The sequence below is a fragment of the Sinocyclocheilus grahami genome, unplaced genomic scaffold, assembly GCF_001515645.1.
Source record: "Sinocyclocheilus grahami isolate Dianchi unplaced genomic scaffold, SAMN03320097.WGS_v1.1 scaffold1260.1, whole genome shotgun sequence".
Classification (NCBI taxonomy): Eukaryota; Metazoa; Chordata; class Actinopteri; order Cypriniformes; family Cyprinidae; genus Sinocyclocheilus; species Sinocyclocheilus grahami.
In genome coordinates this window covers 143,433-162,141 of record NW_015506439.1, presented here as the reverse complement: position 1 = coordinate 162,141, position 18,709 = coordinate 143,433, and the positions used below count along the sequence as shown (strand labels likewise).

At 37.1% G+C, this 18,709-nt stretch overlaps 1 protein-coding gene across 1 annotated transcript in view; it reads right to left on the bottom strand.

Annotated features, from left to right (window-relative positions):
* LOC107568597 (BAH and coiled-coil domain-containing protein 1-like) overlaps nt 1-15,449 on the bottom strand; it is a 98,323-nt gene extending 82,874 nt beyond the window's left edge. Inside the window, exon 1 of the mRNA XM_016254563.1 lies at nt 15,151-15,449. Within this exon, the coding sequence (XP_016110049.1) occupies nt 15,151-15,322 (172 nt within the window). The 5' untranslated portion in view covers nt 15,323-15,449. The remainder of the gene's footprint in view (nt 1-15,150) is intronic.
* Nucleotides 15,450-18,709: the final 3,260 nt, after the last annotated feature.

The following is an 18,709-nucleotide window of genomic DNA, read 5'->3' as shown; positions in this document are numbered from 1 at the left end:
CAGTAATGACGCCTGGGGAGGAAAGAGATGGCGGTGAAAGAATACAGGCTAATAAAGACCAAGAAGAAGTGAAACGCACAAGCACCATTACCCAGTGTGCCGTTGTGCTTGGGTATCAGATGCACCCCTCACCCCTCATTCCCAAATCCCAACTCAACCTCGCCTCCATCTACGAGCATTAACCAGAGCTACACAACAGACTAATCATTAGACTTAGTTCACACCTCGCTCAGAAACACACTCTTAACACACCATCAGCAGCAATTCATTCACCTGCCACTTCAGCCGGAGAGACACTGCTTTATTTTCAGGGCTCAACAACGCCAAGGATTTCTCTGCTGGCCTGGCTGAGTCAGTGCTCATACCTGCTTGACAGTATTTTCACTGGACCTTAATTCATAAAAAAATTTTTTTTACATATTTTTACATGCGTCAGAAATATACATTTATAGTTTCCAGCAGGGCCATAACTCTCATTACAGACACTGAAAGGGCCAAGACGCCTGCAGTAATCAGATCTGGCCAAATTGTCAGCCCCGGTATTTGATATTCTTGATGCTGCTCTGCTGCACTCCATTACACTCTCTGTTTGTTTTTAGGATGACAGAAGGTTTTAAAAGTTAAATTTTTAGGCTTGCCTGCCTTAGTGGTCTAAGCATGAATTCCAGCACAACACTTCCTTTTTAATGCAAGCAAGGTACAATATAAGTACCCTAACATTTAATATTTGACAACGGTTGTACAGTAGAAATGTTAAACAACCAAAAGTGGTATCCATTGATGTAAACAACTTTTTTTTTTTTAAATATAAGGTATAATTTATGTGTAACAGAGTTATTTTTGGCACATTGGGTATACAATTAAGAGTGAATGTGTTCATATTTTACAATAAAAATATAATTTATAAAAAGTTTAAATGGATTACTTTAGAATAAATTCTAGTTATTTTACTGTTTTTATTATTATTTGAATAAATCTCTTTAAATCCTTTAATTATTATATTCCTTTAAATAAAAAGGACCATGATGGCTAAGGCCTTGGTTTCCAGTAAACCAAAAGTTTTCAAGTTATTGAAACAATATCAACAAACATCATATCTGCAACACTTGACATGATAGGGCATTTGCCATTTTTTAATTAAGTAAAATTGTACTTTTTATCTACATTTTAATAATATTTTGGATGTATTTTATTTTCAAATTTTATTATGCAATCATTATTGTGTATTATTATTATTATTATTATTACTACTACTACTATTTTTATTCTTATTATTAAATCTGCATTGGTGTTTTGACAATATTGTAAAATATGTAAAATAATCATGGAGAGATTATTTTTTATGTTTATTTATTTTCATATTTTATTATGCAATCATTATTGTGTATTATTATTATTATTATTATTATTATTATTTAGTATTAGTAGTAGTATTTAATCTGCATTGATGTTTTGGCAATATTGTAAAATATGTAAAATAATCAGAGAGATAGAGGGTGGTGTTGACACCTGGCTCTCTTTGAGTACAGTGGGCTCTGTGCCTGGACCCGCAGCTGTTTACTGAAAACACCTGCCACAGTGAGTTAGGGGTGGAGAGGTTGGGGGGTTGTTGATCAGTCCAGACAGGCCCGGCGCGGGCCGCTCCCGCCACGATACACCGTCAGAGCCATAAATCCAGCCTAGATCTCCCCACGGCCTCCAGAGAGGAATCATCAGCACTCCTGCCCCATAGCACGGGATTAACTCCTGCACCGCAGCTGTCTCTTTAATATTAGATAGATGTTATACAATTCTAATCCCTCGCACTAACCTCTTTAACCATCTCCACACTAAATGATGTGCTTTTCAAACACATCCTAGAAGCTCAGAGTCTCAAACTAAACCACTGTTTCAAATTTCCAGTAGAAATCTTACTAGATTCTTATATTTCAGGAAGGAAATATGAGTGGATTACACTGGAGGGGTTTAAAGGCAATTAATATTGAGTAATATTAACAATTTAACTGCACTGGCACTATGGGATGAGAACAAAATTTTAACTTTGAAATAAATCAACATTAAACTAGCTCGAGCTGAATAATGTCACTATTGTCTACTGTAGGGCTGCTTATAACCGAATGAAACTTGTTTCATAATTGATGAATTTTACCATATTAACATTGTTAATGTTATTGTATACATGTTATTTTCTAGGGTTGTGACGGTGAGGAAATTTTTCCACCGGTTAATCGACGTGTGACAACACCGGTAATGCCGGTTTCACCGTGGGGGCTGGGGCTGGGGGTGTTCCCGCTTTTCCTCGCTTTCCTTCGCTTTTAAATAGCTTGTAAAAGCTGCGTGCGTATTTTACTTTCACTTTCAAATAGCGGCAACTCGGCGTAAAGCAATTGTTCGTTTTTAGTTTGTTTGAATTTCCCCTCTTTTCCTCGCTTTCCTTCGCTTTTAAATAGTTTAAAAGCGCCGTGTGCATTTTACTTTCACTTTCAAATTAGCGGCAGTTCTTCTGTCTCACCTCACTCTTCTTGTCAGTCAGCTCGACTCGCTCTCATTCACTGAATAAATGAAATCTGATCTGTGATGCGACTGTCGTTCGGCACGCTGCATTGAGCAGCCGCGTTCAGTTTTTAATTGTAGTGTCGGTTCTTTTACTGAATGAACTAAACTAAATGATTTTTATTACTATAAAAAAATCTAAACAACGGTGGGGGTCGGTGCCGTGGTGGGCAAGTGACATAACCGGTGTTGCGGCTTAACACCGGTATCACCGTCAGCACCGTCTATCGCGGCAAGCCTATTATTTTCCTGTTTGTTAATGTGAAGCTGCTTTGAAATTATCTGTATCCAAAATTCAGTGCCACAGTAGTGCTGTGGGTCGTTTCTAGATAATCGTTTACTGTAGCCATGTCAAAAGAGTCCTTAAGTGTCTGTGATATTATGGTCTCTAGATAGGGATCCTTCCACGAAAGTCTAGAAGATTTATTGCCAGGTTCTTTGCCACATTTTATCATCAGCCAGGTGAAAATCATAAACCCGAATGGTTAGAAAAGTAACAGAACACTTCTCCTCAAAAGGCTGTAGCACGACGAATAAAACACCAAAGTTAATGCTTAGTGTTTGGGGTTTGTTCAAATCATTACTATGAACAGATTTAGTCATGCTCACCTTTGCTCCAGTAATTGGTTCTGTCTAAAGGTTTTCAGAATAGAAATTAAAAAAATATTAGTGAATACAAACATGTAAATAAGGCTTTATTTCAGATTTGCCCACATTCTTTTCTTTATAAACAGAAAGACACTGTGCTGTCATTTTAATCTCACATCTGACAGAACAAAACTTACTGATCAGAGCTAGAGAGAGAGAGAGAGAGAGAGAAAGAGGAGGCAGTGTACCCTAGTGGTCAAAGTGTGCACTATAGGGGATACTGAGGACAAAGGCTATGCATATTTCCATACTACTGTTACTATTTCTGCAGTATACAGTATGTATACTATGTACAGTATGCAATTTTCTGCATTCATAAATGGATACAGATGATTTACAACAATGTACAGTAAATTGACAGTTTTACACAAGCATTCTGGTCATTAATGCATTATACAACAATTGTATTTACATGATTATTCTTTCTTTACTCATCAGTATTAATCTCAGGCGATTTAGTATAAAATTATTTGTCAATATGATTATAAGAATTCCACAAATTTAGGGTCCTTGTTTTAAAAAGCTTTGAGCCAGATTCTTATCTTAAATGCAAAAATGTGTTTGTTTTTTTTTCAACAGGGTGTCTGTGACAATGCATTCTGTACACTCACTCCGAGTGCAACAAGTCCCTGTGCATTTGAGACACAGGCAGCTGCGTTCAGCCTCCCTTGAGACTGATTAAATTGGAATTTCTGATGCTAATCTTTGTTTTTGCACAAAAGGGCCGACACATCCTTGAAAAGAATGCAGCATGTATATTTAATGGCACAACTCTTACTCAGTACAGAGTATCAGTGAAGTCTGTCGCTCTGATGAAACACAACCAATTAGTGACAGACAAATTCTCATTCAATCTCATTCAAATACAAATACTTTACAAATTAAAAATACAAAATTCAATGGGACAATATAGGTTGTGCTGCGTACACCTGTCAAGACATTTTTGCTTGCTTGTACAAACTAAGGGTTGAGTCAAAATATGTATTCTTTATTTTTATTTTATTTATTTATTTACTTATATTTTTATTTACTTATTTATTTTGAGGTAATCTACCTCTCAGTGGTGTGCCGTGGTGTTCTGAAATGAGGAGGCAAAGTTGTAAAAGTTTTCTTTTTTCTTTTTTTTATCAAATGTACATTGATGTCCTAGTCACATTTTCTGGGTAAATAAACATTCAATTATAAGAAAAAAAAAAAAAAAAAAACACAATTCTATTTTTTTTTTTTACATTAACAATGTAATCAATATTCTATTTATTAAAGCCATATTAACAAGTATGAATTTCATCAAGTGTTTTTAAGCATTTTACATTTATTCCTTAATAACTTACGGCAGTAACAATACACTTGATTCAATAGGGTCGGTGCCGTGGTGGGCAAGTGACATAACCGGTGTTGCGGCTTAACACCGGTATCACCGTCAGCACCGTCTATCGCGGCAAGCCTATTATTTTCCTGTTTGTTAATGTGAAGCTGCTTTGAAATTATCTGTATCCAAAATTCAGTGCCACAGTAGTGCTGTGGGTCGTTTCTAGATAATCGTTTACTGTAGCCATGTCAAAAGAGTCCTTAAGTGTCTGTGATATTATGGTCTCTAGATAGGGATCCTTCCACGAAAGTCTAGAAGATTTATTGCCAGGTTCTTTGCCACATTTTATCATCAGCCAGGTGAAAATCATAAACCCGAATGGTTAGAAAAGTAACAGAACACTTCTCCTCAAAAGGCTGTAGCACGACGAATAAAACACCAAAGTTAATGCTTAGTGTTTGGGGTTTGTTCAAATCATTACTATGAACAGATTTAGTCATGCTCACCTTTGCTCCAGTAATTGGTTCTGTCTAAAGGTTTTCAGAATAGAAATTAAAAAAATATTAGTGAATACAAACATGTAAATAAGGCTTTATTTCAGATTTGCCCACATTCTTTTCTTTATAAACAGAAAGACACTGTGCTGTCATTTTAATCTCACATCTGACAGAACAAAACTTACTGATCAGAGCTAGAGAGAGAGAGAGAGAGAGAGAAAGAGGAGGCAGTGTACCCTAGTGGTCAAAGTGTGCACTATAGGGGATACTGAGGACAAAGGCTATGCATATTTCCATACTACTGTTACTATTTCTGCAGTATACAGTATGTATACTATGTACAGTATGCAATTTTCTGCATTCATAAATGGATACAGATGATTTACAACAATGTACAGTAAATTGACAGTTTTACACAAGCATTCTGGTCATTAATGCATTATACAACAATTGTATTTACATGATTATTCTTTCTTTACTCATCAGTATTAATCTCAGGCGATTTAGTATAAAATTATTTGTCAATATGATTATAAGAATTCCACAAATTTAGGGTCCTTGTTTTAAAAAGCTTTGAGCCAGATTCTTATCTTAAATGCAAAAATGTGTTTTTTTTTTTTTTCAACAGGGTGTCTGTGACAATGCATTCTGTACACTCACTCCGAGTGCAACAAGTCCCTGTGCATTTGAGACACAGGCAGCTGCGTTCAGCCTCCCTTGAGACTGATTAAATTGGAATTTCTGATGCTAATCTTTGTTTTTGCACAAAAGGGCCGACACATCCTTGAAAAGAATGCAGCATGTATATTTAATGGCACAACTCTTACTCAGTACAGAGTATCAGTGAAGTCTGTCGCTCTGATGAAACACAACCAATTAGTGACAGACAAATTCTCATTCAATCTCATTCAAATACAAATACTTTACAAATTAAAAATACAAAATTCAATGGGACAATATAGGTTGTGCTGCGTACACCTGTCAAGACATTTTTGCTTGCTTGTACAAACTAAGGGTTGAGTCAAAATATGTATTCTTTATTTTTATTTTATTTATTTATTTACTTATATTTTTATTTACTTATTTATTTTGAGGTAATCTACCTCTCAGTGGTGTGCCGTGGTGTTCTGAAATGAGGAGGCAAAGTTGTAAAAGTTTTCTTTTTTCTTTTTTTTATCAAATGTACATTGATGTCCTAGTCACATTTTCTGGGTAAATAAACATTCAATTAATATTCTATTTATTAAAGCCATATTAACAAGTATGAATTTCATCAAGTGTTTTTAAGCATTTTACATTTATTCCTTAATAACTTACGGCAGTAACAATACACTTGATTCAATATATTTTATTGGTGAACTTATATTCAGCCATTCTTTTTAATAGTTAACTTTTCACTATAATTTTTCAGATCATCAGTCATCAAAGCTCAGTAAATATTGGTCACAGACATGGAGATTTAGCCTACTTTAAATTTCACCAAGCTGATTACTCACTAAAAACTCCCACAGATCATGTTTACAGGCCATTTTAAGTCTTATTTTGACGTAACAAAGTGGTTAAATCTAAGTGTGTGAGTTCTTTACTTACTTTTTTAAATGAGTCTTCCCATTAATGCCATTGTATTGTTAATTCAGACTGATTCGCGAAAGCAGAACGAGCATGAACACAAGAGGTGGGATTTATCGCATGAACCAATCACAGACGAACATAACCAGTCATTATCCAATCATATCACGATGGAGGCTTTGCCTCCTCTCACGTGACTTTCCCCCTTTCATTCTCAATTACCGCCCAGCAAAGTCCCCGCACGCTTAGGGGGTCTATTAAAACTCAATGGTCTCAGGGAGGCTAGAGAGACGTGGACTCGACGCAAACTTTACCTGCTGGTGGACAGAGATTCTTTAGAAAAACGAGTGATTTATACACTTTTTAATGTTATATTTTGTAATATTGGCATTGTTTGATTTTTTTTTTTTCATACCCAATATTTCTGCCTCCTAGGAGAAAACACCCCTGCTCTTATAACTGATGTCTGTAGAGGCTAACTTGCAATGACCCTGGAACAATTCTTGAAAGTTTATATTTTTGGTAGATCAGGGGTGTATTCCAGAAAGGAGGTTCAACAAACTCTGAGTTAAAACTTGAACTCTGAGTTGACTTACCCTGAGATGGGAAACTCTGAGTTTTCGGTTTCAGAACAGCTGAATTGTGTTAGTTCAATCCACTCTGAGTATGTTGACTCTGAGTTTAGAGCGTGCACCACAACTATGAAAAGCCATGATCAATGGAGCTCCGAAATTATGATTCACCATGGCAACAGCACCCGAAAAAAAAGACTTCCGCATACTACGCAATACATAACTTTAATTCTTAATCACTGTTATAATATCAGAGGTGAAAACTTGCAGAACGGTAAGTTATTGAACTAATCTTCATTTCATGGTAGGCTATCCCACGGGCAAAAAAACAAAAACAAAAACGTGGCAGCAGAAAAAAAGAAACATAAAAACATAAATTAATTTATTAATTTTAAATTTATTTTTCACAAATGAATTAACATTTTTCATTAATTGTGAATAATTTGTGTTATTTAACAGCTGTGGTGGTGGTTACGGCATATAGCCTATATCGCACTACCCATCCATCTGGAATCCTTCCATTCAATTCAGTAATTAGTTTCATTTTCGTAAGGCGCGATGTTAGGAATATGCGTGTCATCAATGCATCCAACCACACTGGAAATCCTAAAGGAAATTCTAATTATTAGGTTACTTCCAGAGGTCACAGCAAGATGTTATCAAGTGAACGTCATTTAAAAGTGGTACCGCTCAAATAAATAGGCTATGCATGTGGATATGGCAAAATAAAATAAAGTAAAATAAATTCCACTCCTGTTGTAAATGTAACTCCCCACAAATTAATGCAGCCTCCTCATCTACAGGATCCCGTGTAAAGAGACATGCCCTTTTTGTCACATTTACAGTGTCTGCATGATGAAAATGAAAGTGGTGTGGTGAGAAAAATAAAAAATAAAAAAAAATCTTGTTTCCATTTCCATTAAGATTATTTTTCTTACCCCAGTGGCAGATAATTTCCCCCAGGAAACAAGACTAAATGTTGTATTTTATTTTTTTATATAGAAAATGCATCTTGATTTAAGAATTTTTAGATATTTGTACTTGAAATAAGGCAAACATCTCAGCAATAAAAGCATTTTTGCCGCATGAATGGATGAATGAATTATTTAAACATCGTTTACGCTATAAAAAGGGAGAGGAGACCGAAAGAAACTCTGGGTTTACTGAAGAAAACCTGATCCCGACCAGATTAGGTTCACAGAGTAAGTTACTATGGTAACTTACCGAAAGGTTTAGTTTTGTCTTTTATTGGAACCGAAAACACTGAGTTTCCCTTTTCTGGGGCTAACAAACTCTGAGTTTCCAACAAAACCCACTTTCTGGAATACACCCCTGGTAGATCAGTATCTTGGCCTGGCCAATATTTGGTCATTTTGAGATTTATTCGGCATCAATGGATAAACATAACCACGACCACTGACCAAATAGCAGACTTGTTAGTTTTACTTTGTGTAAGATATAAAGTTTATAATAAACTGTTTCGGTTTTAAAATACCATAATGGTAACAATTTACAATAAGGTTGTATTTGTTAACATTACTGAACTAAATTTGTTAACATGAATGAAAAATACTTCTAAAGCATTTATTAATCTTAGTTAATGGTAATTTCAACATTTTCTAATACATCAGCAAAATTTTAAGTTAATATTAATTAATGGACCTGAGCTAACGTGAGCAAATGAACAGTTGCATTTTTATTCCTAGCATCAACAAAGATTAATACTGTAACAAATGGCTTGGTCATTGTTAGTTCATGCAACAACTATAGTTAACTAATGGGACATTATTGTGATGAATATGATTCATCATGAGGCAGACACATGATTGAGGTCAGTAAGCACCCCTCAACACACAGACACATAATCCACCTCCATCCAAAACACAACATGCTTTTCTCTGAAAGATTACAATAATAAAATTGAAATTAAAAACAAATAATCTGGATTTTCTGCTTGAGCTGTTAATAATGTCTAACAGCTGTCACATGCAGCACAACCACATGCGGCGGTTGGCCCGAGGCCGCCTGATGAGAGGAAGACAGACGGAGAGAGAAAGAGACGGTTCCTTTCACCTGCAGGTCCACTAAACATCTTTTTTGCTTGTCTTGTTTAATGGCTTATTCTTCGAAAGCTGCGGTGGGTTAAGGGAAGTGTGAGCTTCCGCTGCTGAAGTGTAAAATACGTGGCAGGGTATGAAAATGTGATACGGGTTATGTGATACGGGAAGGATTGCCCGCCCAGATTGTCTTCTTTGTGTAGGGTTGCAGTGCCCTCCTGACCTGCAGCGTGAGGGGACACCACGGCTGTGTGGCACAGTGCCAAGCTAAATATACTAAATATGAACAAACTAAATATGATAATACAGCACACTCTGCCCTATTTTTACAGATTTTTTTAGAGTGTATAGTCCTATTTTATTATTATTTTTATTATTTTTCAAATGATAATGTCCCAAAATGTCATCAAAGGGGCGTTTTATCAAATTAGCTAAGTAAGTAAAACACACACACACACACACACGTTTACACAGCTATGGAAATTAGGATATAGACTGCTGTTGTTTTTTCTATAAAGCCAATTGTAATTACTATAGACCAGATTCTACCCCTAAAAGAAAATGTTTTGCATTAAAAGGCATCAGGCAGTTTATTTCATTTATGAATTGTTTTTATGAACAAAAATGTCCCTGGATGTCCCCAAGTGAAGTTGTATCCAATTTAGCTTACTTCTGGGGATAATCCCTAAACTTTTGCTAATAGCACACACATACACACACACACACACACACACACACACTTGACCAATCAGAAAACCTAACAGCTAATTCTGCCCCAGCAAAGCTGTTAATCAGGTCAATAAATTAAGCACAAAATGATCCACAAACACATAGTTATGCAGCTTATCTGATGTAATGCTACAGACATACATATTTCATTAAAATTGTTGAAAGAGGTTAAACCAGTTTGGACATCTTGGACCAGTTTGTGGTAAAAGGGATAGAGTAAAGGCCTGTTCACGCCAAGAATGATCATGTTAAAGATAGCTATAACAATAACGATAGTTTTGTCATCTGCTGCTTCACATGATGCTCTTTAAAGTCTGCTGGATTCTGATTGGCTGATGTTTTTATTGTCCATCAGCTGAAACTGCTTCCAACGATAACAACACAGAGGAACGATATTGCTATCATTGTGCCGTAGACTTCCCAATTCTCATAGAATTAGAATCATTATTAAAAATGTATAGTTATAGTTATCGTCCTTGGTGTGAAACCAGCTTGGTGAAACTTGGTGTGAAACCAGCAACCCGACTTAAGGCCTTAAGTCGAATTGCTGGTTTCAGATATAGAAGAGCCATGAGAATCTCTATCTAATCTGCTCTCTAGTCATGTTCTTAACAAATACACACAAACAAAACATCAAAACACTTGTGCACCACATGATTTGATTGTGAAAAGTTTGTTATATCGCAGATTTGAAGCACAGTGTTTGGAGAGGAGGGTTATTGTAGAGACGGAGAAAGTTATTTTATATTCTAATGAAAGATTAATATGAAGACAACCCTTTTTTTTATTAATGTGCACTAATGAATTGTTCACACAGAGAGCAGGTAAGTGTATTACGTAAAAAGGGCACATTTTGATTTCATGCTTTTTAAAGCATGCAGGATAAGAATAGAAACCGTTTCTAACAATATCAGTGGAGCCCTTGATGTGGGCCCTAAAACTGCTATCTCAGATTGTTTTGGAAGTGAGAGAGACTTTATGGCTTGCCAATCTCTTATCTCCCAACAAACCCCTTCATCAGGTTGGCCGTAAACACTAGAAATGCTTTCATAACACCACTAAACACCTGTGCCTGCCTTTACATCCCCATACCCCCTCGTCTGAGACATTCATGCAATGAGCCCTTTAATAAAATCTCTCCGTACAGATATTTATTCCCCTCTGGAAAGTAAAACACAAGGGTAAGCGGCAGTCAGCAGGATTAACCTGTAAACAGAGCAGGGTTGCTGGGATATCCAGACAGGATATAAGAATGAGGGGACAGACAGGAACGTTCTGCCCCTCCAAAACAATAAAAGAGGAGGGAGGGTGTGTTTTTATCTTTGAGCAACATGCTGTAAAACACACACAAAGCTGTGATCGGAAACAATGGTCCTGGTGTGTGTGTGTGTGTGTGTGTGTGTGTGTTTGTGGTGTGGGGGGTTGCAGGAAGGAAGCCAACTCAACTCCCCCAGACAAGACGTGGTAAGAAGAACAGGAGAATCAAGGGTTTGGAGGAAATGGAGACCAAATGTTTAAAGGGGTCATATGACGTTGCTAAAAAGAACATTATGTTGTGTATTTGGTGTAATGCAATGAACCCGCCTTTCTGAAACGTGTCGATTTTTACAAAGCTCATCGGTCTGAAAAGCAAGGTGTACGCTGATTGGCCAGCTATCCAGTGTGTTGTGATTGGCTGAATACCTCAAGCGTGTGACTGAAATGTTACGCCCCTACCATACTGTGATGCCGTCTCCCGGCACGGCGACACAAAACCAATAAAACCCATTACAAACGAGGCATTTGTTGCATCCTGTGGGGAGATAATTACTGATTATAATGACTTATACTGTGTTTTTATGCATTGCATTGGGTATGGCGCCACATAAACATAAAACCATGTCTGCATATGTGATCGGAGAAACGACAAACAAGAAGCGCTACTCGCGTTTGAATCATCAGTGGCAAATTCTTTAAATATAAAAAATTTACTTACAGGCTGTGGGTCAGAAGTGCCAGACTGTCCTTGCAAAGTTGGAACTGCCCCACTTTATAGAACAGCCTTTGAGCACAGACCCATTGTATGCTACTCTGCAGGTTCAGGAAACAGTCTTCCATAAAATGCGTCACACACGGTGGGCTTGAGTGAGCGGAGGCCAGCGGCCTTGAGAACGGCGCGGCCTGTGGATTCGACGAAGGAGTTAAACGAGCCGTTTTAGGAGGGCGTGGACAAGTCTTAACTTTTATCTTTAATCTTTGGATTTGAGACTTTAGTCTTTGCACCTTTACAGATCTTCTTTATTCACCAAGAGCTTGTAACACTCCAAAGAGAAAAGAAAAATTGAAATCGCATCATATGACCCCTTTAATGCAACATGAAGTCTCAATAACATCATTTTTCTAGAAAGGATTCGTGAAACAACTCCACAAACCAGTCACCCGAAATGGTTCTTTAATGGCATCACTTTGGAAACCCCCTTTTGGAACTTTTTTTAAGCATGATACATTAAGTCTGTATGATATTCTATGGTCTCCAGATATGGCCTCTCCTTTAATGCAGGTCTATGACCATTCAAATCCATAACCCTAAGAATGCACAATAGTAAAGCTTATAGCAGTGATAATCAGGAGCATCTCACTTCCAAATGCACAGGATTCCAAAGAAGAAACCATGACAATGTCACGTTTTTAACGCTCAAGTGAGATTAATTTGATGTCTTCTCCTGTAACAGGTAAGGTGCTATACCACAAAAATTGCCCACAGATGAGCACAAAAGTGCAACTTCAATCCCAGCATAAGCATCAAACCAAAAGTAACAACCGAAATAACTGAGAGAGGATAAGTGAAATTGAGAGATTTCTCCGAAACGAAGCCACATTTCATGAGTCTTTGAGGAACATTGCTGTTTCAAAGCCAAGAGAGCGTTGCGACACCAGCCTCTGTCTCTACAAGCCTCCGAGTCCAATAGCAGCTGAATAATAAAGCCACTGAAAGACACCACAGAAGGTCTTTCACTGAGCCTGGATCCCAACTGCATCTGAATGCATTTGTACATCAATTCCCTGAAATATTCATGTTCTTTGTAAAGAATTCATGTGAGGCCGTGAGGGAGGCAGTCCCTGGAGGGATAAAATGAATCCACTAACGCAGCTACACCCCCTTTACGCCTATGGGACGCTATTGACCGGTCCGTTCGCTTAACGAGAAAAAAACTGGTTTGGTGACCGTCCAGCTTGGTTTGCATGAACATCGTGCTTTTCTTAGCTTATCCCTAATTAAATAAATAATGGTATTTGTTTAGTTACATATACATTAGCGGCAAACTACTTTGGGATTTTTTTTAGGCATTTAATATTTGGTTAAAATACTTTTTGCAGAATAATATGCACACTCTGCACAATAATAGGTTGATTACACTGTTAATCTATCAAAGCATTGCATTGTTTGGGCGTCCCAATCAGCTCAACTGGTATGTTTGTCCCCCAAATGGCAGACAGGAGGAATGCTCAGGACACAGAAATGACAAATTTTGCCTTTATTGGCTGATGCCTTTACATATTGTATACACATATATTATATAATATTTAATCAGAAAATATGAAAAGAGAAAAATGTCCACAGTAAAACAGCACAGTTGTCAGCCGATGATTTCAAAATCTCAAATATATATCATTCTATCACTAATGTGCATCCTCTTTTACTTGTCCTGCTAGATACAAACAACAGTGTAAAATCCTGTGCTTTTCATCAACCTTAGACAATGCAAAATTGCCCTCCGTCATCCTCTTCTAGAATGAAGGTGTAGCGGTGGTGTGGTAATAGCACACAGGTTGAATGTCAGCACATGAATCAAGCAGGAGACACGGTTGAGACGGTAATGTTCCAGACAAAGCTATAAAACTCTGAGCTCTGCGAATTTTATCTCTAGATACAATACCTCACCTGTCTCAATCATTGAACAGTGATGACAGTTAAGGGCACGGCTGCATGATGGCACAAGCTGTGAGTGTACGACCAAGACATTGTCATATCCGGTTAACAACAGCACACCTGCACCCTTTAGCTAACATTAGCCTAAATACTCATTACCCAAGACCAAATGGACACATCTACCACAATAAATTTAAGTGTACACGAGTGTATGGAAACTTCTGAAACAATGCCTTATTGTAGATATCTCTCATATATTTGATTCAGAGGTATCTTGCATTTTTTTTAGCAGGCTAAATCTATAGCCTAATAATTATTCTAAATCATTGTAAAATCATAATCTTTGAATCTGTTTGTTCCCAAAATCATCTAAATGCAAGACACCGAAAGGCTATGTGACTTGGAACAGTAAGGCCTCAGTAGTGCAAAATAAGTATGTTCTTCATGTAACTGATTTAGATTTATTATTGTCTATGGATGGTGAATAACCTAAGTTTGGCCTTATTGATGAACAATGTAAAATGGATCATGTGGATCTTTCTTTAAGAATGGTGTAAAGTATTAAGGAAATTGCATCTGACTAAATCGAATTGCTCATTCCTAACACTGCAATACTGCATTGCTCAAATAATCGGAAAGCTCTAATTTAGGCTGTTAACTTTAAATATCAAAATATACCATTGGCAATACTCAACTAACAAATATCTACAAATGCACAAAAAAAATTTAAAGGCTGTATTTAAAAGATATCACGTGCATTCTGGTATTCAAAACGTACATTGTTTTAATATGTTCTTAAATCATAATTTGAAGGGCGATTTATACACATACCTTACAGAAAACATTAGCTGTTAGCTATATATAACCGTTGCCTGTCACAATTCATATTAAAATGTGATTTTGTTTTTCAAAACCTCCACAATTCAGTTCATGTAGACAGAAGGATTCTAAGTCTTAAGTCTGGACTTAATCAGCAAGGATATGAGCATAACAAACAAAAAAAGGTAATATAGGCTTATCTATCTATCTACCTACGTTGGTTATTTGTAGCACCTAAAATAAGCTAAATATAAATAATAATAAAAATATATAATAAAAATTCTGTAACCAGATTTTGGTGTAAATGGTTCTTGAATTGCTATGTGGATTCTTTGATGTGACATTATAGGTTTTTCAAACATAAATAAGCAATAATCAAATACAGATCTGATATAAACATGAACATTGACTATTCTCTGAAATAGTGTGTAAACTCTTTATTGAGCTTCCACAGAAATGCCAGCGAATCAGAGAAAACGCAACCAACCTGAATGCGCCGCCATCGGTAAGTGAGATGGATAATATTTCCCGGCTGGAAAATGAGGCGCATGTTGCACAGAGCCGTGGCCGGAGGAGGAGATGCGAGAGGCGGCGCGATGCACTAGAGTGGCCCGCTCTGAAAGGAGATGTGCAGGAGCGGAGAAATCACGACCCTCCATTCCAAAGAAAACAGCCGATATAATCCAAAATCAAGCGGAAATCAGATGAAACCTATGTACTGTAATCCGTATGCGTTTGCTTCAGTGGAAAGCGCGCATCTCCTGCTCAGGTTGAAGTCCTCAATCATCTTTTCTACAAAGAAAGAAAGAGCAAACGTTATAATCTCGGTGTGGCACACCATTACAGCTGACATAAATCTGCTTCATGCACTCAGTATTCGTAAATATAAATTGAGACCTAAATTTGATGTAGTGCATTCACTTAGAGAAGAGCTGCATTAGTTTTTTAGGCGTCCATTGAAATCATGTGAAAGAGATGTGAAAAGTCCATAGATGGCAGTGATTGAATAGGCCTGATAGAGACCGATCCTTAGTGTATGGATACATGATAAAGATACACACCTTTTCCAGGACAGAGAAAAATGATGTTTTAAATTGAGAGATTGAGTATCTTCATGTTTTATAATTGCAAGCATGCACACGTATGATGGCAAACAAACGACATTTGCGAACACTTGAGCATGACAAGTGACATATATTGTTTGCAGAATATGAATGTGTGGACTTCAGCCCCATGTGTTGATTGTTTTTATTGTTAGAAATCATTTACACATTAGTGAAAGCTGACCAAATAAATCACACAGTTTTTTAAGACGTGTGCATGGCGTGAATGAAAAAAGAGAACGATGACATTGATTAGATGCATGAATTAATATGAAAAATAAGTGTGATATTTTATACATCATAGTTTAGATCGTGTCCATTTTGTTTGACATATCGTGAGATACATGCACTTTGAATAAACGTGGCATCGGTTCACTTTTAATAGCAATACATATCAAACTATTATGATAAAAAGCAACAACATATAAACTGTTAATACCATTTGCTAACAGAAATCAATTTTATACACTGAAAGACAAGTGTGTGTGTGTGTGGGACTTAAACCTGACTACACACAGACTCATGGGGACTCGTGTCACGGTGGGGACCTAAATTGTGGTCCCCACGGGTACAAAAGTTTTTTGAAAATCTAAAAATGCAGAAGTTTCCTGTGAGGGGTAGGGTTGGTGTAGGGCAATATAATATAGGGTCTGTACAGTAGAAAAACCATTACGCCTATGGAGTCCCCACAAGGATAGCTGACCAGACTCTGTGTGTGTGTGTGTGTGTGTGTGTGTGCGCGCATGTAAACAACTGCAATTTCCTTTCATCTGGTTGACCTGTTTTAGCTTCTATGCGGAGCAATTAAATCTAACAGAACCTAACACACAATATCTAGTGTCCAGTTCCAGCCTACTAATATCTGTTCCCTTCAACAAGCCTTTTGTGCTCTCTCTCTCTTTCTTGTAGACTAGATTTGAAGAAAATTGCACAATGTCACACAATAAATGAATTATTTAAGTGGGTTCCTTAATTGAAATGCGCAGACTACTATCAATTACAGCATTTTCAGAAAAGATACAAATGTAATAAATTCAGTGTTTTCCGCTGATGCAGGCCATGCATACAAACCAAGGTGGCCTTTCAGCAAGCAGCTTTTGTCTCCGTCAGCCATTACCGTGCAGCTCCAACACTCCACAACAGCCGTCCATTTCGAGCACACAACATTCAATCACACACTGCATGATTTGTTTTCAACTTAGCCTTTGCATGCAGTTGTATACTTAAATGCTTTGTATCGACAGCCGAATCGTGAATGTTGTTAAATATTTGCATATTATCCTGACGCAAATAGAAGTTGTTTTTGTCTCGCGCGTGACAATGCACAAAGTAGAATGCTTGAAAACCTAGTCTTTCTATGTCAAAGTGAGCAAAAAGCATAACTCTACTGGGTATCTTGTGTTCATCGGAGGCAGAAACTCACAAAGACATTCACATTATTTTTATAGCTCGTCTGTCGGTAGTGCTATTCGGCTGGGAGAGCGCGCTGCCCGGACACAAGCAGTGAAACGAGCCTCTCTCATGCCGATCCGAAATAAATCACAATTGATCATTACAGAGAAGCATTGATCAGCGAAGAAAAACACCGATCTGAATCTGATAATAAAGGACAACTGGAAATTTGGATGATGCACGTTTAATTTTTATTTGTTCCTTGTCATGTTTCAAATCAGGTGCTGCTATGCAATATCTTTAGAGAAAATATTTCCAATTGAACAATCAAAAAATGATTCCTTTGTAGAAATATTGAGCAGAAAAGCGCAAAAACGACATTAATACAGATGGTATTTTTAAATATGTGCGTGATTACAGAATTCATGAAAATATCACTTGCAATTTGAGTTGCAAACTTAACAAGGCCATACAATAATTGAATGTAGAAATATTAATTTCACAAAATGACATATTAAACAAATGCCTTAAATTATAATATTTAAATGAAGTGAATAAACGCGGCCTGTAGCACGGTGATTAAATGCGTAAGTTATATTTATTAATTATTTTACATTTATAGGTTTTCCATTTCCCTTTTGGACGCTGAATCATAATTGTTTGTGCTGTTTCAGTAGTTAACATGATTTTCTTTATTTCTTTGAAGGTCTTTAAAGACACAGCCATGACATAAAAAAAATAAATATGAATTACTTACTGGTATGTTATATCCTTGCATAACAATAAATAATTTTAATTAGAAATCAAGAACAAATATTCAGAGCAATGATGTCACTTATTTTCAAAAAGCATATTTCAGTGGTTCTGTCCTAGTTCCCCTCATACGATTGAAGCAGTTGTAGCTCGCCGGTCTCGGGCGTCTATAGGCCACTGAAGTCGCGAGTTCTCTTGTCCGGCGCCGATCGTGCCTCTCAACTCCGGGAGAGTAAACACACCCGCTCATTGGTCGGATTCACGAAGGATAATGAGCTGGCGTCGCTCGCCTGGGGTCACTCCGCGTTCTGATTGGTCGAAATCAGTAACCAATAGGAATCCGACGTGGACAGCGAGAGCGATGAGGCGAGCGGCAAATTCAAGCAAAATACTAAAGACTGGTTACAATGTCTTAAAACCTTAAATATTCCTTTGCAAACGAGCACAGGATTCCGACCTGGAGCCAGTTACTGTGTAGCCGCTGTCTTAAACAACGCCAAACAGGTATGTGATGTATTTTCTTTAAGAATAAGCCATCAAACAATATATGTGACTAATGAAAACAAACACTATTAAGAGTAAACACTATAGAGCCTTCAAAAATCGATGTATAAGTACGCGACAGATCCATATATACCTATAAATGCACTTCACTGAATGTTATAGTTTGCAGTAGTTTATTTAAAGCTAACAGCCCGTGAGTGGGTTTATGAACAAGCTTTTTTAAAAAAGGCTCCATTTGGAGGAGGATTTGATTGGCTGGCACGTTGCCAACGTATTGTCACTCACCGAGTGTAA